Source organism: Salvia splendens, chromosome 7, assembly GCF_004379255.2.
Source record: "Salvia splendens isolate huo1 chromosome 7, SspV2, whole genome shotgun sequence".
NCBI classification, from domain to species: domain Eukaryota; kingdom Viridiplantae; phylum Streptophyta; class Magnoliopsida; order Lamiales; family Lamiaceae; genus Salvia; species Salvia splendens.
This window is the reverse complement of record NC_056038.1, coordinates 8,623,204-8,645,231: the sequence shown is the minus strand read 5'-3', so window position 1 is coordinate 8,645,231 and position 22,028 is coordinate 8,623,204. Positions and strand designations below refer to the sequence as shown.

At 38.6% G+C, this 22,028-nt stretch overlaps 3 protein-coding genes and 1 non-coding gene across 4 annotated transcripts; 2 read left to right on the top strand and 2 right to left on the bottom strand.

Annotated features, from left to right (window-relative positions):
- Positions 1-27: 27 nt before the first annotated feature.
- On the bottom strand, positions 28-5,972 carry LOC121811241 (probable NOT transcription complex subunit VIP2). The gene is made up of 14 exons (XM_042212060.1): positions 5,871-5,972; positions 5,050-5,186; positions 4,417-4,525; positions 4,162-4,340; positions 3,612-3,993; positions 2,891-3,097; positions 2,702-2,797; positions 1,961-2,049; positions 1,689-1,874; positions 917-1,339; positions 784-836; positions 662-703; positions 383-527; positions 28-269 (listed from the first exon to the last, which is right to left on the bottom strand). Exons 2-14 carry the CDS (start codon positions 5,065-5,067, stop codon positions 210-212), a joined length of 1,989 nt encoding a protein of 662 aa, XP_042067994.1. The 5' UTR covers positions 5,068-5,186; positions 5,871-5,972; the 3' UTR covers positions 28-209.
- Positions 4,417-4,497, top strand: LOC121742767. The gene has a single exon (XR_006038112.1). It is a non-coding gene; the product is annotated as a small nucleolar RNA snoR35 (small nucleolar RNA).
- Positions 5,973-9,060: 3,088 nt separating the features above from the next.
- LOC121811239 (receptor-like protein kinase HERK 1) lies at positions 9,061-11,858 on the top strand. The gene has a single exon (XM_042212056.1). The coding sequence runs from the start codon at positions 9,287-9,289 to the stop codon at positions 11,753-11,755; it is 2,469 nt and encodes an 822-aa protein (XP_042067990.1). The 5' UTR covers positions 9,061-9,286; the 3' UTR covers positions 11,756-11,858.
- A 70-nt stretch (positions 11,859-11,928) lies between these two features.
- LOC121811238 (calcium-transporting ATPase 4, endoplasmic reticulum-type-like) lies at positions 11,929-17,487 on the bottom strand. Its single transcript, XM_042212055.1, has 9 exons — positions 17,268-17,487; positions 15,624-17,101; positions 15,220-15,292; positions 15,013-15,134; positions 14,620-14,901; positions 14,123-14,506; positions 13,772-13,881; positions 12,825-13,053; positions 11,929-12,742 (listed from the first exon to the last, which is right to left on the bottom strand). Exons 2-9 carry the CDS (start codon positions 17,049-17,051, stop codon positions 12,161-12,163), a joined length of 3,210 nt encoding a protein of 1,069 aa, XP_042067989.1. The 5' UTR covers positions 17,052-17,101; positions 17,268-17,487; the 3' UTR covers positions 11,929-12,160.
- Positions 17,488-22,028: the final 4,541 nt, after the last annotated feature.

Sequence of the window (22,028 nt, the reverse complement as noted above, 5' to 3'; positions counted from 1 at the left end):
TGCGTTTGAAAATAAAATGTATAGCAATTGATCTAAGTTATTGATGCTTAATTTAATGGAAAAGATGATGGAAATTACAACAAGCAAGCAATAAGATATCATTGCTGCAATGATTGCTTACAATGGTCAGATACGAGAATAATTTAAAGGAAGCTTGCTTCTATCCTAAAGAACAGGAGGAACCTGAAAATATACAACAAGCATGTTTGTCAATGTTGAGGCAGAGCTGGTCTCTTTTCCAACATGTCATAATGAAGAACAAAATTATCCTGCACCAATTTTACAGCTCAATCAGTACATCATCAATCAAATTTATTAAAATAACAGGCATGATTCAGCAAGCAGCTAGATAGCAGATTGAAATGTAGAAATGGCAACAGACCTTTCGAATTGTCTCCCATGTGTTTGGATCAAAACAGATATAAGAACCTCTCTCGTAAGCACTTGTCTTCACAAGAGGCTCCATGTTGCTAACTCTTGTAAACCAATAGTGTATCTCCCGATGATAGAACCAGGCTCTATTATATCTGAAATATTACATGTAAAATGATTTAATCAACTATGCAACTAATCAGAATTAGATTCAACCATGAGAGTAGCAGCACTCGTAATGAGCAGGCATCACAAAGACACAGTATCACAAAAGGTGAAGATAACATACAACTCATTTGCCGCATACAATTGAGCTTCATCCTTTGGCATACTGCATAAAAACGATATCAAGTATGTTACATTAAAAGTAACATATTGGACGTAATAGTTGTTGTATAACACAAGGCTTACCTATAAAAAATGTAGAACAGCGTGTCTAATTGGAACTTTGAGAAGTATGCTTGCTGCAGCCAATGGCAACATGTTATAGCAAAAAAAAGAGTTAAAATGAAAGCAGGTTATAAATAGGTTAGTGAAAGCTCACACTTAAAGGTGGTGGTTGTTTGGCATAATAACATTGTGGCACAGCATATTCAGTATCACCCTTTGCAGGCTCGTCAGACCATGGGGAACCAAACGTTTTATGAAGATTTTCCGTAGAATTCAAGTTCAATCCAAGTGTAGTTAGGTCAATTCCAAGTGCAAGAGATGACAAATCAGGATCACTCATTCTTATCACACTTAATAAACCACGCAAGCCAAATGGATCCGAAGCTGTCTGGGCAGCCTGCATAGGCTTTGCTCCTTGATCCCTAAAAGGATGACCAACAGCAGACATTGGTTGAAGGCGGAATTGGGATTGATTGGGATGCTGTTGATATTGTTGTAGGTGTTCATACGACCCCATACCAGATACTGAACTTGGACTATTCAGAGGCCGCAATCCAATTCCCGGGGGTCCACTGCTCTGAATCATTTAAAAAGAAAAACCAAACATACAATAATTAGACGAATAAAATAATGTAAAACGACTGCAGGAATCTATGTGACTCTATCGATAAGCTCACATAGCAATACTTCACAATCTGCTGGTTCTAAATTGGTTTCTCAATCTAGTACGTGAAAATTTTTAGCTTGTGCTCAAAAATTCTATTCAGGTACTAGCTACTAGCCAACCACAACAAGCTGGATGAAAGTGATGTTTTTGTTGTCTCTTATATGCTTAGGTTACAATTTTAGCTTTTATTCACCACTTTATATTCCACCTTGCAAGAATGAAAAAAGTTGAAAAACAATTGAAATGTGTCGCAGAAAACCTGTGAATGATAGTTCGAATGCGATGGTGGAAACAACTCCGAACTATGTACATGGAGCAGATCTTGATTATTTACATTAGAAAAGGGCCCACCACTACCACTTGCTGATTGAGTATGTTGCTGCTGCTGTTGTGGCCGATGGGGTGAATAAGTTGCACCCAAGTTGAAACCAGAAGAGCGTCCCATCTGCATTACAAATAAAAGAGACTTGAGTTAAAACTGATGTTCCAGGGAGAAATAGATGATGCGCTTGGATGACGAATCCCCCTTACAGAAAAATTTTGGGGCTGCATCATGGAAACAGAACTATCGTGAATTTGTTCTTTCTGATGCATGTCCATTGAGTAATCTATGCTGCCACCTGCAAAGGATTAACATACTGTAGCGCAAGAGGAAATTCCTAACAGAAGAAAAAAAAAGTTAACAAAAAAGCCTAGGTTATTTCAGCAGACACGCTAGGTTCTATCTTTAAGAACAATAGATAAGATTAATCTTGACATAGATTAAAAAAGTTACTATTATCACTTTAAAGGAATGACTAAATCAGCATCTTTCAAAACTAACGATGTCACATCATATGAACAAACATGACCTTGATGAATAAGTTGCCAATGAGAAAACTGATGACTATAAGTTGGAAAAACCTAACAGCAGGCATGCCTGTAGCACTGCCGTCAAAATTAAAATATAAAAAAGGTATCTCCTCCAATAGATTAACTTCAAAAGTGCCTGTAACATGAGTGTTTACAGAATTCATATATTAAGTCAAATCATCATAAATTCTTAATATGGACACAATCTCATCACCCTGAATCTCAAGGATACTAAAAAAATCATGAGCAGTGAGCTGATGTTATAAAAGGCCCCCTTATTAATTAAAACTGCCAGAGTAAGAGTAACCTGAGGTAGAAAGTTGTAGCACAAAGCTCTTAATGAGGAACACAACATGAACAAGGGGAAATATCACAAATACAACATAACTTTGACTATAAATGCATAGGCAGAATAAATACCCTTAAATCCAGGTAAGGCTGGAAAATCTTCATTTTGGATACTGAACTCCTGATTTTGTTGAACAATAGGACTAAGGCCTTGCTTTCGCAACGAACCTGCAATGTTTCACGATATACACAACTATCAGCACAAATGAATGTACTTACAGTAGTTTTAGAGAAAAATAATCAGACTGGACTGGTGATTACCAATTTGCCCATGGCCTCCAGATGAACTGGGACGACTATTCAGCTGAGGGAAATCATTAATATCAAAAGGAGCACCATCATTGGAATTCATATCACCGAACATGCTCATACCCGTAAGATTATTTACGGACTGAACATGGTTTTGAGATAGAGGACCACCAGCAGAAGGATAGGAATTGCCAAACATTGACAGTACCTGTGGAGAAGCTGAAAAACAGAAAAGCAAACACAATGTACTAACATATATGAATCATCTCTGTCTCAAAAATATAATTATATAACACATCGGCAATAACTCTAGAATCAGTACGAAAATAGCAGCTCAGAGAATAATTGTGGATCAGAAAGGACATGGGTACAACCACGATCTGATACTACCTAAATAATTTTCAAGTTTCAAATTAGATACTTTATCCATTCAATTATTTCAATAAATGGTGTTTTCAGGATCCTTATATTTTAATTCACACTCTTTAAGTCTTAAACACACACCACATGCATAAGTTTAACTGGCCAACTAACAAGATTGTAAGACTTCTATCCTCATCTATGTGAAACTATGAAAATCAGGCAAATACCACAGGAAAGCATTTGAAAGCTAAAGTACAAATACTGTAAATGACCTGATGTATATTTGCATAGCAAGCTGAAGTTAAATTTCAACACAAAACATTGCTAATGCTGTAGCTCTGGTAGAGAAATATTATAGGATGGAATATACCTTGTTGAAGCACACCACTCATCAGCCTATTTTGTCCTTGCACGTTTAAATTTCCGGAACCGCTGTTGGCTGATAAATTCAATCGAGAAGTAAGCCCAGGCATAGATAGCCCTCCACCTGAGCTAATATTCCGGCCAATGCTGCCCCCACCAACTATACTACCCATTGAACTTGCCATTCGTTGCCCTGCATTTCCTAGGACCGGAGATATACCAAGACCGGAAACAGATGTCCGATTGCTAATTGCAGCAGATGTTGGTAGGATCCCTGGGATAGAACCACCAACTCCATTAGTGCTGCTACTATATCCTTGGTTTCCTATGACACTCATACCACCCCTGCTTGCCATCCCTGAATGAACATGCGTATTGCTGTGAGATATCTGCAAAAAAAGAAATAAGCAGCAAGCAGTTCAGCAGACACAGATCACCAATGCATACACATTATAGAAGGTTCAACACACCAAAGCAATTCAGAGTATCCTATTTATAAGATTTCAAAATGTAAAGCAAGATATCCACATAATGCAAATTACAACAGAAAATATCACCTGAGAAAGAGCAACTGGAAGGTTGTTGGAAGAAAAACGACCAGTAGAAAGGTTGCCAGAAGCTTGTTGCAACCCACTTGAAGCAATGTTATTCATAGTTGTACTTCTTGATCCAAGCGCACCCGGCATGTTTGGAACATTGAAGTTTCCATGAAGATTATGCAGTCCCTGGATATTTCCTGCAAAACAGTGCTAGTTATTATCACAGATATTTTAAACAAGAATCAACTTAGACCATTCCACCAGACAACCTACCAGCATGGTGATAAACAGGAGAACCAGCACCCGACTGTACAGAAAATGATGGTGTGTATGAACGCCCAGTGCTGTCAGGAAGACTTGAAGTAGAACCGTTCAGTGATGACTGCAGCGAGTGTGTGAATGAATTAATAAACACCATTACGAATTTTTTGTACAGATCAAGCCTATTTATCTCTATCAAGTCATTCATGATCCAAAATTGAAGACGAGAAAACACAAATGTAATCATGACACCAAGGTATGAATCTGATGAATAATAAATAATAACATTCTCTGATAAAAGGGAAGTGTTAAAAGGTTGTCTTTAGTTGTTTTTTGCAAAAGCATAACAAGATAAGAAAAACAGCTTAATGCAATAAGTTACAAAGTGTAAGAGTGTTGGATGTATTCAGTGTCTCCTAAGAGACTAAAAGTGTAATCCCTACATGTAATGAGCATTCATCTCAGTGACTCCTGACCCTGATTATATCTCAAGGATTTACGTACCATCTAACAAAGTCAAGCTTCATATAGGAAACGTACTTATCGATACTCTCTACAGCAGAGGAAAATAGGTGTTCCATTATTTAATGCTATGTGGTATCAATGCAATGCAGTCAATAAAATTTGCAGAGGATGAGCTAGTACATTGAGCAACCCTGACATTATTAAAATGTCAAAAGGTCATGAAGGGATCTTTTCCTCAACCAGTGTATTTCCTTTTTCCTTCTAAGTCAGAAGGCTCTTCAAACGCCTTCAGAGCTTCCCTTGTGATCCAATATAATCTGAAAAGTATAAAGCATAAACAAGCCAATTACATATATGCTGCAAAAGAACACGATAAAAAGCTAGATACAATAACAGAGACTAGATGAGCAAAGAATGAAATTCAACTAAATGATAAGTAGATGAAAGGGGGGATCATAAGCAAGTAAATGCATCAACTCCAAAAACCAGGTCTTCTAACTGCACTCCACAAGATCGTCAATTGCAGCTGTAATGAGTTAATTATATCCTTGGAGGCGTACACAATCTCAAAACCAAAAGACGGCCCATGATATGACGCATAACCAAACGAGATTATTTCACTAGCATGTCCGCATAACCAGAGGAGCAAGAGTGAGAGTAAGGTACTATTTCATCAAAAAAAAACGAAACCTGTAGGATTCAATTTCAGAAAGGGGAAAAGGGCCAATTGCAAAAAGAGCATCTTGCGCAGATAGGAACTCGATCTCAAAGGGCATTTAAGCGCCCAATAAACACTAAAATTGCACGAACCAGAAGGAATTGAAGATAGCACGCAAGAAGGATAAATAACCCCTTAAACTCAACTCCCCAAGCAAAAAAAAAGAAAAATTGAATCGGCTCCCAGTCCACGAGAGTCCCCATAGAACATACAAACAAGTAAAAACACAAATAGATGCTCCATAGATGTATAAACAAAGAGAAAAGGGAGAAAGATTGTTGACCTAGAGGAGGAGATAGATGCGCGGGCGGGAGGGAGGGAGTGAAGAGATAGAAGAGGAGAGACGATAGAGAAAGGGATATGAGAGAGTGGGAAAAAGAGAACAAAAGCCCTATCAAATTATTCACACGGTAAATTAGCGCACAACTTATGCTCTCCTCGAAATTTCGAATGTGATTATTAATTTATTTGCTACATTACTAATAATACTAATTATACTAATTAATTACATTAAATTACCACTGCCATTTTATATGAAGTAATGTTTCTTTAATTAATTAATTACAAACAACTATTAGTGGCTAAAGACGCGTCTTAATTACAAACAACTATTAGTGGCTAAAGACGCGTCGCACCAGACTACTGTCACACCCCTCTCAATGTAATCCAATCTTGCCTGAAAGTTTCAATTCTTCCTCTTCAATATTAGAAAATAAGTTTTAAAAAAATAAAAAAAAAATATTAGAAAATAAGTTGGCAATTTATTAGGTAAATAAATTTATTAAATTAAAAAGTTTCAATAATTAAGATATTCACCTTTTATAAATGAAAAACAGAAATAATAAATGGTTAAACTAGGATTAGTATATACTTATATTAAATTGATAACTAAGATTTAATTTGTTTCAAAATAAATACAGTATTAAATTTATACTTTATTTGTTTTTTAAAATAAATAAATTTTAATGAACGCAAGTTTTAATGCGCGAGTAAAGTTAGAGAGTGATTATGAAAAAAAAATGATTGGAGTATAAAATGGGTCCAACTTTATTTTAAAGAAAGAGTTTTGTAAAATATAAATTGTACTAGTATAGTTTTTTTAAAAAAATTAAAAAGAAAATAGTTCTTATTTTAAGGAGCGGATCTTTTATTGATTCTGTTACTCTGTCCATTTCATAATAAGGAGTGAGTATATTAATTAGTCAATGGTGCAATTTTTGCGACTTACTTGACATTAGTTTTTTGGTACTTAAAAAATCAAATTTTTATATTATTTTTTGGTTGCAAACATATGTATATATGTAAGAGTCAATCTAAGCGTCAACGAATCAATTTGTTAGGCTATAACAAAAATTGCTCCTATAAATTTTTTTCTCTCTTTTATCGGCGTGAGAAGATACTTGTCTTGTGTAAATTAGTACTCCACTACGAAAGTCTTAGAGGTAACTTTTTAAGTTAAGTCTGATTGAAATTTATAATAAATGCAATAACCATTTTCAATTTATTCCAAAACTTATCAACCATGCTAGGCCGGCCCAATTATACGAACTACCAAAATATGATAACGTAAATAGTCTCAGATGTAATGGGCTGCCGAATTCATTTACCACTTCCAGCCCGTTTTAGTTTTATTTTCTTTCTGTTCTTTCCGAAGATTTTTACTACTTCCGTTGATAGTTGAATCATATTCATTTTTTTGTTTTTCTATTATAATTGGGTCAATTCTTTTTAAGCAAAAAAGTTATACTCCTTCCATCCTACAATAGGAGCCTTATTTAGTTTTGGCACGAATTTTAATAAATGTAAAATAAAATTGGTTGAATAAGTTAGTGGAATCTGAGTTTTACTTATATATATAGTTTTAAAATAAAATATAAGTGGAATAAGTTGGTTGAATGTAAGGCATACTTATCATTTATGATAAAAATGAAATAAGACTCTTATTATGGGACAGACGGAAATGACAAAATAAGAATCTTATTGTGGGACAGAGGGAGTACATCTCTATATTAGTTTATTTTCATCTTTTATTTTCTACTTTATTTTCTCTCCATTTAACACAATTTTCTTAAATCTCATGCCCAATATATATTTTAGGATTAAGTTGTGACACTATTTTAGTTGGAGGGTGTTAATTATCACATAATTAGTCATCTATGATTGAATTGTGGGATAGAATCTCTTAAACTAAAGACGCTACATATTTAATCATGATATACAATCTTGCAAAGCGAACAACCGAAATGAATATATAGAGTTTTTCCATGTTGTTATGGAAATCATCAAATTATATTCTAAGAGAAACTCGCAAAAATTAGCAACAATTAAATGTTTTGAGATTCATTTGCATACATCCTCCAAATTATCAAATTATATACTACTAAGTAATACTCCTAATTGCAAAGTTATGTTGTAAAACAAATTGTTGAAGTTGCTATCAACAAAATGGGACACACGTAAATAAACAACTTGGTGGCGTGTCGTTAAAACTTCACAACAATTTGGAAGGCTTTTAAAATGATGCCCTAATCAATTTACAATTAGCATATTATCAACACGCAATTTGTCCACTCCAACTTACTCATTTTTTTTCCATTTACTGTTATTATTATTTATTTCATTTATAGAGGTGTTAGTTACATTTTACATAATTACAAGTTTTTGTAGCAAAACAATAATCGTAAAATTGTCCATTAGAGATATAAATGTTGCCCTCAATCATAGTTGCCTATTTGAAGGCGATTTTTGGATGCTAGTTCAATTATTAAGCTGCGATTGTTATTTCACCATTTCAACTACTTTGCTATTAGTAGTAGTGTGAGAATTAATGGCACTACCAAAAACGTTTATTCTATCAAATCTTATCTATTATTGCTGAAAGTCGACGAGTTGTAATAAAACTTTGAATTGACAGGGAAATATAGTTTCCATCTGTTTACCTCCGACATAAAATTAATTAATTGAAGTGCAAACAAACTGGTGTATATTTTTTGTTTCAAATCGCAACCCTTAAATTCAATTTGATTTGGCTCAGGTCAAATCCATTATCCACCCGCGGCGCTCTAAATTTATTTCCCTCATATTGTTACATATATTGAATATAAGAAATAAATTGCAGTCTAGTAGAAGACATGATGTCAACAAGGAGATTGATTCATTTGGATATGAATGAATTATGATCTTAGCTATGCATCTATAAGCTCAAAATTATAATCTTAATTAGCACCAGTGCACGCTATACATAATCATTTAAAATTATTTAAATGGAAAATAATCTTCCCAAACAATCTCAATATTTTTGAAAGGATCGCAAAATTAATTATTCATTTCATTTTGTAACTGATACTGCTGTTTTCCAATTTCTTTCATTTCCATCATTTTTAAAGGGTTCATCACTCAATTTTAAAAATAAAAGGAGTTATAGATTAGTCTCCTCCTACCCAAATCCCATTTTCATAGTATAGTTACAAATATGCATGAATAATCATGTAAAGGAAAATCTCACAACAATTTGAATCAAATTATATCTGGGACATGCTTCGCTATCTTTTTGTTGTTGAGCGCCACCAACTTTGAAACTTTTGTCCGTTTGTTTCCTTCTAAAACATTCATTTGCTTTTCTCTCTCTTCAATCTAATTAAACCTCTGTCTATCTCTCTCCTTCTCCTACCTCAAAGTTGCAATCTTTATGCTTATATCATGATGATGGCTTGTGGGGTGTTGAGATTTCTACTCTTGCAATTCTTGATTTTGAATTTCGTATGTTCTTGCATAGGATTCGATCCTAAAGATAAGTACTACATAAATTGTGGATCATCAACTGATGTTGCAGTAGGAAGCATCACTTACATAGCTGATAAATCATCTTCAAGATTTTTCTCCACTCCAGAAGATATCTTAGCCAACACCACTTCCAATTCCATCGCATCATCCGACGATTCTGTGTTGTTTCGAACTGCTAGAATCTTCACCAAGCCTTCTACATACACCTTCCCTCTTAGGCAGAGTGGTAGGCACTGGATTCGCCTCCGTTTCTATCCATTCCATTACCAGAATCTTGACATGAAATCTGCTACTTTCTCTGTTTTTTCATCCCATAAAGAAACTAGGCTGCTTAGTGATTTCAGCCCCCAAAATGCTACTGTCAAAGAATACTTACTAAACATGACTAGTGGCAACATGGTGATCACCTTTTCCCCTTCAAGAAACTCATTTGCATATGTCAACTCTGTGGAAGTTGTCTCTGCTCCTGATAGCCTCATTATTGATGATGCCTCACTTTTCAATCCGTTCATGGCTTATAGTGGCCTAGTTGATCAAGCTCTAGAGACTGTTGTTAGGGTGAATATGGGTGGTCCTTTCGTGTCATTGGTAAACGACACTTTGGGGCGAAGTTGGGTCCCGGATTGGCCCTTCTTGCTGCACCCTAACCTAGCCATCAATGCCTCGAATATTGGTGGTGTTAGGTATCCGGGAGGCGGTGCAACAAAAGATATTGCACCTCCCACTGTGTATGGAACTTGCACCAAGATGAACTCTCAGAGTGATCCCAATAGCAACTTCAATGTGACATGGAATTTTGGAGTGGATGCTGGCTTTCAGTACTTGATCAGGTTGCATTTCTGTGACATTGTGAGCAAGGGGGCTAATCAGCTTGTGTTTGATGTGTACATTGGTGGATTTCTCGTTGATCGTGATCTCGAGCTGAGTTCTGTGAGTCAGGGGCGTTTGGCCACCGCGTATTTTAAAGACTTTGTCACCCCATTGATGGATAAAGATAGCTTGAGTGTGAGTATTGGTCCTTCCAAATTGAGTTATTACCCCGACGCCCTTCTCAATGGATTGGAGGTTATGAAGATAAGCAAGGGAAGCTTTTCCACTGGTGGATCTAGTTTAGCTCCATTTTCGAGATCCAAGAATAAGTTGGCTGTGATTGTAGGTGTGAGTGTTGGAGTGCCTTTTCTTTCTTTGATTGTGGTAGGGATTCTTGTTTTTGCGCAGAGGAGAAAGAAGAAGAAGCAAGAAGTTAGCCACTCAAAAACATGGATTCATATACCAGTTGATGGTGGAGCTTCTCACTCTCACACCATGGATGCCAACTTCAGCTACTGCATCCCATTTGCTGTGATTGAAGAAGCAACCAACAGCTTCGATGAGGCCCTCGTGGTAGGGATTGGTGGCTTTGGAAAAGTTTACAAAGGCGTTCTTGGAGATGGGACTAAGTTAGCTGTCAAGAGAGGCAATCCGAGTTCCCCACAAGGCCTAGCAGAGTTCAGAACTGAAATCGAGATGCTTTCAAGGTTCCGCCATCGCCATCTGGTTTCTTTACTTGGCTACTGTGATGAGAAGAACGAGATGATTCTTGTCTACGAGTACATGGAAAATGGTACTCTCAAGAGTCATCTATACGGCTCGAATAACCCCAGTTTAGGGTGGAAGGAGAGGCTCCAAATATGCATTGGGGCAGCAAGGGGTTTACATTATCTTCACACTGGCTATACGAAAGCTGTCATACACCGTGATGTGAAATCTGCAAACATATTGCTGGATGAGAATCTCATGGCTAAGGTAGCAGATTTCGGGCTGTCGAAAACCGGGCCTGACATAGATAAGACGCATGTCAGCACGGCTGTCAAGGGCAGCTTCGGGTATCTTGATCCCGAGTACTTCAGAAGGCAGCAGCTGACGGAGAAATCAGATGTTTACTCATTTGGTGTGGTGATGTTTGAAGTTTTGTGCGCGAGGCCTGTCATAGATCCATCCCTGCCTAGGGAGATGGTGAACTTAGGGGAATGGGCGATCAAGTGGCAGAAGAAGGGGGAGCTGGATCAGATAATCGACCACAGACTCGTTGGCAGGATAAAGCCTGACTCCCTCAGGAAATATGGCGAAACAGCGGAAAAATGCCTGGCTGAGTTCGGGGTGGACAGGCCCTCCATGGGAGATGTGCTGTGGAACTTGGAGTATGCACTGCAGCTTCAAGAGGCAGTGGTGAGAGATGATCCTGAGGAAAGCAGTAGCAATTATATACATGAGATTTCTCCACACTTCAACGATGTCGGTACGAGCAATTCGTTTGGCCAGTTTGAAAGATCGAGTGGTGATGATCTCTCTGATGCTTCTGTTAGTAAAGTCTTCTCTCAGCTCATCAGATCTGAGGGTAGATGATTTGCATAGCATAGCTGCTGCAGTTTTTTTTTTTTTTTAGTTTGTGTTCGTCTCTTGTTAAGTTGCTCATATACATTTATGGTAGTATGAAATTTTATTTCCAGCTCTCTAACAGCCATTCTATATGGCCAGCCTTCGTCATTTATGATATGCCAAAAACATTTCTAAGAGTGTAAAAGAAAAGAGGAGATTAAATTAAGTGTTTCGCCCCAAATGTCTGTAACAAGTTTGCCCAAAAGTACAAGGCAAGTCACTGGGTTAAAGCTAGTTAAAAACCTATATCTCAATGTCTAATCAATCTCCAGCAAAACAAATAGGGCATTATTTCTATATCAAGGGCAGAAGAAACTGTGTTTATCATCATTTCAGCTTGAGTTTCAGCCTTAAAACCGTACGTTTGCATCCTCATTCAGCCTTACGCTTGGAAGATCGTCTTGCATCTGATCTCCTGACGCCACTTGTACATCTGCCCACGAACTTCAGAACCTCGTCTATTAATATCACCGGTAAAGCCACAGCCAACACCAGCAACCACTCATTTACGCTTAGAGGCACAATGCCAAATATTTGAGCAAGGAAAGGCACATACAAAATCAGGAAGTGCAACCCAAATGATATTGACATAGCTATGAGAAGCCACGGGTTGACCCATGGAGGCATTGTGATGAGGCTTCCATCCTCGGATAGAGCATTCAGCGAGTTGAACATCTCGATAGCAACCAGCACTGACAAGGAGAGAGTCATAGCCTTTATTTTCCCTGTCTGGAAGTAGTCGCATGGATTCTCAAATTTGAACACTTGATCCCCAGCTGTGAAAGGTGAGGCTGTAAAGTTCTGCCAGGTTTGGCACTGTCCCCAGTGACTAAGCTGAGAGTATGTCACGAGGCTGTGCCCATCTCCACTGAGATCAATGCCAAGGAAAGATGATTGGGTATACCAGATTATAAATATTCCCACAGTAGCTAAACCAACATAAGATCCTATGACCTGTATCAACATGAGAGAACAAATATATGAATGTGCATCTTGCATGAGAGAAGGTGGATTTAAAGGCAATGAAGGTACATACCAAGTAACGGAACAAAATCCATGGACTGATCAACGAATCATCACTTCTTCTAGGTGGTTTCTTCATTATATCCTTGTCAGGTGGATTAAATCCTAAAGCAGTAGCTGGTGGTCCATCAGTTACCAAGTTAACCCACAGAAGCTGCACTGGTATCAGGCCCTCCGGAATGCCTAAGGCAGCAGTGAGAAATATTGAAGCCACCTCGCCAATATTTGAGGAGATCATGTATCTGCAATAAATGAAACAATTTAGTATGAGCATATCAAGCAGCATGTCATCATTAAAGTCAAAAGTGAAAAACAGAACAGCATTTCTCCTTTTCCTTTGGCAATCTTTGAATTGGCATACCTACAATTACTGCACTTGATTATCGGAAAGTGGAATCTAGAAACTTCCAAATCAACTTGAGAATGATAAATTAAATAATTTGGAATAAATTGAACCCATAAATTCTTAGAAATGAAATTTTTTATTGCACAAGACTCATCCACATATGGGAAAGTACCAGTCAATTTAAGTTGGACGATACATATTAATTACTGTTATGCAATAATTACGAGCCCATCCCTCTCGAAGAATATTCAACAATGAATCAAACCAGTTTCCATAGCAATCCTCAGATAAGAGACATTATATATCAAACCATGACCAGACCAACAGACTCATCAATTACCAGAGAGCTATAAAGGCAACACGTCACAGAGCTGTAAAAAGAATTACAAATGGCAGTCTAGTCTTAACGGGATTTCTATATTTGAACCATTAGCATCATCTTTGCAAAATCCTCCAACTATTCACAATCTAACTAACAAGAGACTGAAACGTTCAGAATAAATAGTTGATAGTAAAATGGATCCTATCATGGGAGGAAATTTAAGAGGGCTAACATTTACTAATGAATAAAAGCTATCAAACCAACTAAATAGAAGTATGGGATGTATTTTTACCTGATGAAGGCCTTCATGTTATTGTAAATGGATCTGCCTTCACCAACAGCTGCAACTATTGTGCTGAAATTATCATCAGCTAAAACCATGTCAGAAGCTTCCTTCGCAACCTACAGGAAGGAGAAGAATGTCTGGTTAGAAAGGATTGAATAATTTGTTTCTTGCACATGAAGCACAATGACTGAACAGAAAAGGTATGAACTTGTTTGGATCAATAAAATTACAAAACAGTATCAAGAGACATTTCTAGGAAGTGGTGCAAAACAGCTCATTGCAACACAAGATGCAAGTTGCAGAAATTTGTAAGAGTCTGTTCATAAATAGCATGCATAATAGGGATAAAGTTATCACCTCTGTCCCGGCAATTCCCATTGCAATTCCAATATCTGCCAATTTCAGTGCAGGTGCGTCATTCACTCCATCCCCAGTCATTGCTACAACTTCACCAGAATCCTTGAGCAACCTCACTATATCCTGTTTATGCCTTGGTTCAGCCCTTGAGAAAAGAAGCCCTCCACTTTGACTTAAATGTGATTGTTTGTCACGGCTTGAGAGTTCCACAAACTCTTTTCCTGTTAAGCTCCTCGAAGTGATATTCTCATGGCGACCAAAAACACCTATGTCACGACAAATTGCCTCTGCTGTTTCTTTGTTATCTCCTGTAATAACCATAACCCTGATTCCAGCTGTTCTGCAGTCGTCAATTGCTTCGGGGACTTCTTTCCTCGGAGGATCCTTAAACAACATACAGAAAATCACGCTGTTAATCCCAAGGCTTATAATGACATGCCGGGTAGAGCTAATTGCTAAAAAAAGAAAAGTTAAAAAATAATGAGAAACCAACTCACTCTTAAACCAGCCAAACCAACAAAGACTAATCTGCTCTCAATTGAGGAATAATTGGCAGGGTTCAATAAGAGCTGATGAGATGGATGGTCTTCATCACCATTATATGTAGCGAATTCTGGAAGATCATCCTTGTATGCAAAACCCAGAACTCGTAATGCGCTGCTTGACATTTGATGCAGACTTTTCAATATAACTTCCTTAAATTCTTTATCCAGTTCTACAATAGAGCCATCAAGCAATTGAACAAATGAGCTTCTATCCAATAGTGTCTCCACTGCACCCTGCAAACGTGGAAGCCGTGCAAGATTCAGCAACACATCTAAATGACTAAATTAAGTTTTATATGAAGCATGATTCGATAACTTGAGAAGTCAATGTGGAGGAAAACCAACCTTTACAAGTAGTGTCTTTTTTCCACTACGAGATTTCACAATAACACCCATGGATTTCCTGTCATGGTCAAACTCAAGGGTAGCAATTCGGTGCTCGAGTTTATTCCATGTGTAGGAGCACCCTAGTGGTTCAATTTAAAATTGCAAATGAGTCAATTCTCAACTACATGCAGATTGATTCCTTCTAGCACAAAAATTATAACTTACTTAGAACACCATCATATCCTGAAGACGGTCCAGAAGCTATTTCATTAGGGAGGCCCATTTTTTCAACCATAACCTGATAACATAATCGAGTCAAGCAATGTTATACATCAAGGTATGAATCTGGAGTAACTCCCCAGTTAGTAGCAAGAAGCAAAGTCAGTAATGCTACCAAGGTTAATCAGAAACATTCACAAATGAAATACAAGATACAGAAAATTTCCAAAAGGAAATTTAACTTTCAGCAAAATCAACAGCCCAAACTTGGAGACGTTATTTGAGCTGTATGTCACTAATTGTGCCCCAGAAAGGACAGTTTGAAAAACATTGTTGTATGCTAGTAATTAATTAGCTGGAAGAGAGTGTTGTCAATTTAGTGCAGAAAAAATATTCAGATAAATAAATACCTTGAGTGCAGCTTCAGTTGGCATTCCATTGGCCACATAATGTCCAGATTTTTCTTGGCTAGCCTTTTCCACATCAGCATCATTGCAGATAGCAGCAATCTTTGCTATCATTTGAAGATTAGAATCTAATTGACCTACTGGCCAGTTCTGTATTTTCCCATCAAATGGATCATAACTAGTCCCTTGCACATCAAAGGAACGTACATCATGGGGCTTGGAGCTCATAGCAAAAAGCTTAGACACTGCCATCTGATTGGTGGTTAGAGTCCCAGTCTTATCAGAGCAAATCACTGTGGTGCAGCCAAGGGTTTCAACACTAGGCAACTTGCGAACCAGGGCATTCTTAGCAGCCATCTTACGTGTTCCGAGCGCCAAGCAAGTTGTGATTACTGCAGGCAAACCTTCGGGAATAGCAGCAACTGCCAATGCTACAGCAATCTCAAAGTAATAAGTGCACTTCTCAAATGAGAACTTAAAGTTCCTTGGCCACCCATCAACAATCTCCCAGGAAAGGAAGTACTTGACATTAATCAGCCAAACCAAAGTGCAGATCACCCCAATGATGGCAGTTAAAACTTCTCCAAACTCATTCAGCTTCTTCTTCAAGGGCGTATCATCCTCACTCTGAGATGCCTCTTGAATCTGAGAGTGCACCTTCCCTATCTCTGTATTCATTCCAATTTGAGTCACCAAACATATACAGTTCCCATTCACCACAGTAGTCCCAGCAAACAACATACATTTCTTCCCCTGAATGTCAACTTCCTCTGCAACAGCCTTGGTAGTCTTACTCACTGCCTCACTCTCACCAGTCAATGACCCCTGTTCAACTCGGAGGGTTGGGCTGATCAAGCTCAAAACCCTCATATCTGCAGGAACTTTATCCCCAACTCTCAACTCCACAATGTCTCCAGGAACAAGCTCCTTCGCTGGCAAACTAGCAATCTTTTTACCATCTCGAATAACAGTTGCATGCTCTGACTGGATTTCCTTCAACGCGTCAAGTGCTTTCTCCGCATTGTTCTCCTGCCAAACACCAACGATGGCATTCACTATCAATATTAAAAATATCACGAGAGGCTCCACAAAGGCCGTGATCTCCATCTCCCCGCCTTCGTCGCCATCATACCATGCCAACACAAAAGAAACCACCGCCGCGACCAATAAAATTCTTACTAACGTGTCATTGAACTGATCCAGAATCAACCTGAAAATTGAAGGCCCGTCGTGTTTCTCCAGCTCATTAAGACCGTAGATCTGCCTCCTCTTTTCAACATCATCACCCAACAACCCATAGTCCTTCCTCACTTGAAACTTCTCCTCACAAGCTCTTACATCTTTCGACCACGCAGCGTAATGATCCCCTTTCGACTCCTTACCATCACCCAAATTCTCACTCTGACCGTAATTTCGCCCTCCTTTCCCCATGAGGCCACAAAATTAAATCACCCGATTCACCAAACCCGTCGAAATATAACCTGAAAACGAGAAATCAACCATAAACATCACGATACAAATCCGATGAAATTATTAAATACCAAATAATTTTCTACAGTAAATCGAGATCCTTCACTGGACGATCTACATCAAATCACAAAAATAAACCAAAAATATGAAACAAATAGCAATAACAATGCGACTCACCCCCGATTGGGTCAAAATCGCAGCTTTTAACGCATACAGTAGTGAATAATGGTGGAGAATTGGAGAATGGGGGTTGGTTAGCGCAGGGTTTGAAGTTTCTGCGTCTCTAGGAAGTGTATAAATGATGGGATACGAATGGTATTTATGGGGAAGAATTGTGAGAGAGATGGGGGAGGAGAGAGAAAGGCAGAGATGGGGGAGGAGAGAGAAAGGCAGAGATGCGGCTGTGATACGGTACCCTCTGTTATAGGACAAGCTACAACAGTACAACTACAACTCTACAAAATAAGAATGCGTGTATAAAAATGCGTACAACTACAAGCCCCCCCTCTACGTACCTTCCCTCAACTAGTATTCTATGGAGTATTTCAATATTATCTGAACTAATAATTTCTCAGTTTTCTAAAAGTATAAATATTTGAAATGGAAATGATTTTAATATCAAAAAAAAATAAAGTAGGAGAAATAAAGAGAAAAAATAGTAAAATAAAAAAAGAAAAAAAAATAGTGAACTAGTGTTAGTGGATTGCCCATTTTCTAAAATATAAAGTTTCTATTTTTAAGATACGGACAAAAAAGAAAACTATTTTTTTTTAAGAAATAGATGAAGTATCTCCTTCCAATATCTTTAAATGAATACTTATAATTAATTTTTTTAATAAAATACTTCTTGAGTCCCAGGGTAGTTAGCATATTTGTGAAATGATTAATTTAGAAAATCCTGTAATTTTAATATAGTAGCATTAAATCAAAATATAAACATTAATTAAATGTATTGATAGAGTAGAAAAATAATAATTGAAGAAATAATGAAAGAAAGAAGATAATATTGGATTTATCAACAAGTTTTTTTTTGGAATTATCAAGGGTGTCCACCGGCAGGACCAATGACTATTCATCATCCTGATTTGTAGGCTGTGAAGAGAGAAAATATAATCTTGTTTTGCATTCACTATTTCATCTTGTACAAAAAAATTACAAATACACTATTTCATCTTGTACACGAAAATTACAAATAGAATGAATAATACTCCTACTATCTACTCCAAAAAAACCATTGGATATCCTTGATTGCATAGCATGTATTGTTACAATTAAATCTCTTGTAGATTAACAATAATCTTATTGATAAATAACATAGATTTTAATTCAAAATTAATAAAGTATAGATAGATTGATAAAGTAGGTAAGTGAAAGAAAAAATATGAATAAATTAGGTGACAAATGAAAATTGAGTAATAAATAAGTTTTTATTTTTAGTATTGGGCAAACAAAAATAAAAAGATAAGACTATTTTTTAGTAGACAGAAGGAATATGTAGAATGTTTGTGTATATAACACAAAGTGAGAGATAAGAGGCAGAGTATGTATATGTCTCGGCTAGAGATGGCAATCGAGTCAGCCCCGCGAGTTTCAAACCAACCCTACTCAAGTTGCGGGCTAATCGGACTAAAATTTTATCGAGTTAAAATTTTACAACCCTAGTCCTAAACATTCGAATTTCGGATTAGTATCTTATTTATTTATTAATCGTAAAGATTCTATACTTACAAATATTATGCACATCTACATACTTAAAAAATCAATATTATAAATAAAAATAAACTTAGCACAAATTAAAAATAGAAAATGAAAATTTAAGGCGGATATAAGATAAAATATCAACTTCATAAAATAATACAAGGAAATATAATTAATTCTTAAGCATCTATTTATATAGAAAATAGAAAATTTGTATTTTGTCTTCTTTTCTTTAGAGCATCCACAATGGCGGCGAGCCCACTGGCTAGCCGATCCTTGGGGCTCGCCGTTCCGCTCGCCGAACCATTGCAGCCGGCGAGCGCCAAATCGGTGAGAAAAACGGCGAGCGCACGCCGATTCCCGAGCGCTCGCCGATCGGCTGGCCACCATTGCAGGCTCCCGATCGGCAAGCGGAATTTTTTTTATTTAATTTTCGAAACACTATATATACGCGATTTACACGTCATTTTCATTTGCACCACTTGTTTTAACGAGTATTCTCTCTATCTTAATTTTTGTACAAGAGCAACAACGCGAAATGGAACACAACAATGAGCCTACTCCAAGGACGAGCCGGTCTCAAACTCCCACGGTACCCGTGGGAGGTGGATGGGGTCCAATGGCCGGGTACTACAACATGTACCCATGACAGCAGATGATGCCCGTGATGGCATCCGGGGGTGGTATGCCAGGATGGCAGGGGATGCCGGGGGGGCGGCGATGCAGGGCGGGCCGGGGATGCCGGGCGAGCAGTGGGTACCGGGGATACAACCCGGGATGCAGATGATGCTGGGGTGGGCACCCGGGATGCAGATGATGTCGGGGTACCCGGGGATGCAGGGGACGCCGGGGGAGGGGGGACAACGTCTATCGCCCCAGTTTTGATTTTGTGACTGCTTCTTCGCACACATTGACCCCAATGGAGACGCAGTTCACTGGGTGTGATACTTTCTCCTTAGATGAGTTGGGGATAGATATCAGGGATGCGGACACTCCCGTTTAAACGGGGGGAGTAGGGCGTGGTCGGGGTGCGCCAAAGAAGAAGAAGGGGAAGAGGGTGGTCGGTGAGTCGTCGCAGCCGTCTGGTGACGACAGCCCGGCACGGAGGATGTGAACGGACGCGGAGAACGTCGCGCTGTCCAAGGCGTGGGTGAGTGTTTGCGATGATCCCCTCGCCTCGAACAATCAGAGGATCGTCAACTTGTGGGCTAAAATAGCAGCAGCCTACAATGCATTTTGCCCAAATGGGAGGCCACGCAGCGGGGAGGAGTGTCGGAAGGGGTGGGACCGAATCTGGGCTGGGGTCTCCCAATTTTCGGGCTTGTACACCAACGCCCTCTGAATGCAGACCAGTGACCAAACTGACGAGGACTGCAGGAGGATAGCGGAGAAAGCCTTCCCCGTGCCCGGGCTTTGCAAGGAGTTCACCTACTGGATATACTACGAGGTGCTGATGGACTCCGAGAAGTTTCGGGTAGGTGTCGACGCTGGCTGGCCGAATAAGCAGCACCTGAACTATACCGGTGATTACAGCGGCGGCAGCAGCGGCGGTTCCCACGACCTCCCCGAGGATGCACAGGAGTTCATGTCCTCTCTCGCGTTTGCTCGCCGCACTCGCCCGATTGGTCAAAGGCGGGCGCAACGGGCTCGCCAAGCCTCCCAGGAGGTCCAGTCGGAATCCCCCCTGTTGGCCAGTCGACAGCTGACCTCGCCTTCTTCGCGCGTCAACAAACGCGCTCTCAGATGTGGTAGGTCTTAGCTGAATGGAGGGCGGCAACCGACCCCGAGGAGAAGAGTTTTCTCCACGCGATGCTCGTGAGTATGCGGGCCGATTTAACCTCCGCCGCGACACAGGTGGGGGCCTCAGACGCGGGCTCAGATGCCGCAGATTTGGGGGTCCCGGATAGCGGCGACAACGGCGACGACGGCGAGGAGCTCGTGTGTGGAGGAGGATTTTTTTATTTATGTAATTTTTTAAAAATTAATGTACTTTTTTTAATTAATGTACTTTTTAAAATTTTAATATTATTATTGAGTATTCTCGTATCTGTGTCAAAAATTTAATTCCGTAATTTGTGTGATTGTTAATTATTTGTTTTTATAATTTTGTTTATTGTGGCTAGGCTATGACTGAGCTATTGCTTGTCCAGTTGCTTGTCCTGGTGATGTGGCAGGAGGAGTTTTTAGGGCTGCTGATGTAGCATGAGCAGTTTGTGGCTAGGCTATGACTAGATTATTGCTTGTCCAAAACCATTGTGAATGCTCTTATAATTGGGAACAGTTATAAACTTCCGTTTATCTTTTAGTACATAAGAACATATTATTTTTCCAAAAAAAAAAATTGCTTTTAGAGCATTGGTTAAAATGAAAGGGTGCAATGCATGACAAATGAAAAATAAGTAAAAAAATCTCATTTTTGTGTCGTTGGAATGGACTAGCCTAAATAGCTTGCTTTCTTAATTTGGTTGTAAAATTTTCAGCCATAACCCTCTAATTTTAGCGGGCTGATTGGATTAGTCCATCGTATTCAGATTGAACTGACATACCTAGTATCGAGTATGTCCTGCAAATTGGGCAATTTGATGGACCAGGACGATTGGTTTCGGTCCTTAAGCCCCTCGACCGTGCGAAAAGTGTTATGCGATATTTTGCCCCCCTATTGTAACTTTTATCTCCTTTTGTTACCTTATCATATAAGGGTTCGTTTGGTTTGTCTGCTAGTGTTCCTTTATTGGATACTCAGATAAGGTAAAGGATGCCGTTTTCTATATTTCATACATTGAGTATTTGCGTTTGGTCTGTCTGTTTATAATACGACGAAATTATTTTCGGATGTTTGGACTTCCATATTAGACCTTCGTTTTAGTACCCAAAAGGACATTCGTATCCTCAGTTTACCATTTAATTACAACATTGTCAAAATGAAACCCTACATCACAAACAAATTTAGACGCTCATTTTCATCTCAGTTTAGGCGCCACTTCCTTCTCTATGTGTTGTTGGGTATTCAAATTTTGGAATGAAGGTACGAGGGCAAATAGGTAATTATCAAAATTATTATTTAATTGCTGGAGGGCAGAAAAGATCATGTCGACATCGCGCATCAAGATACAGTAACTGCGAATAACAACCTTTATTACTTGGGCTCTAGCCCTTTCAACGGGCCTGTCGGAATCACTAAACGACAGACCAAACACCTGTAATGCAAAAGTTAAAACCCTTACCGTGACCTAACAGACA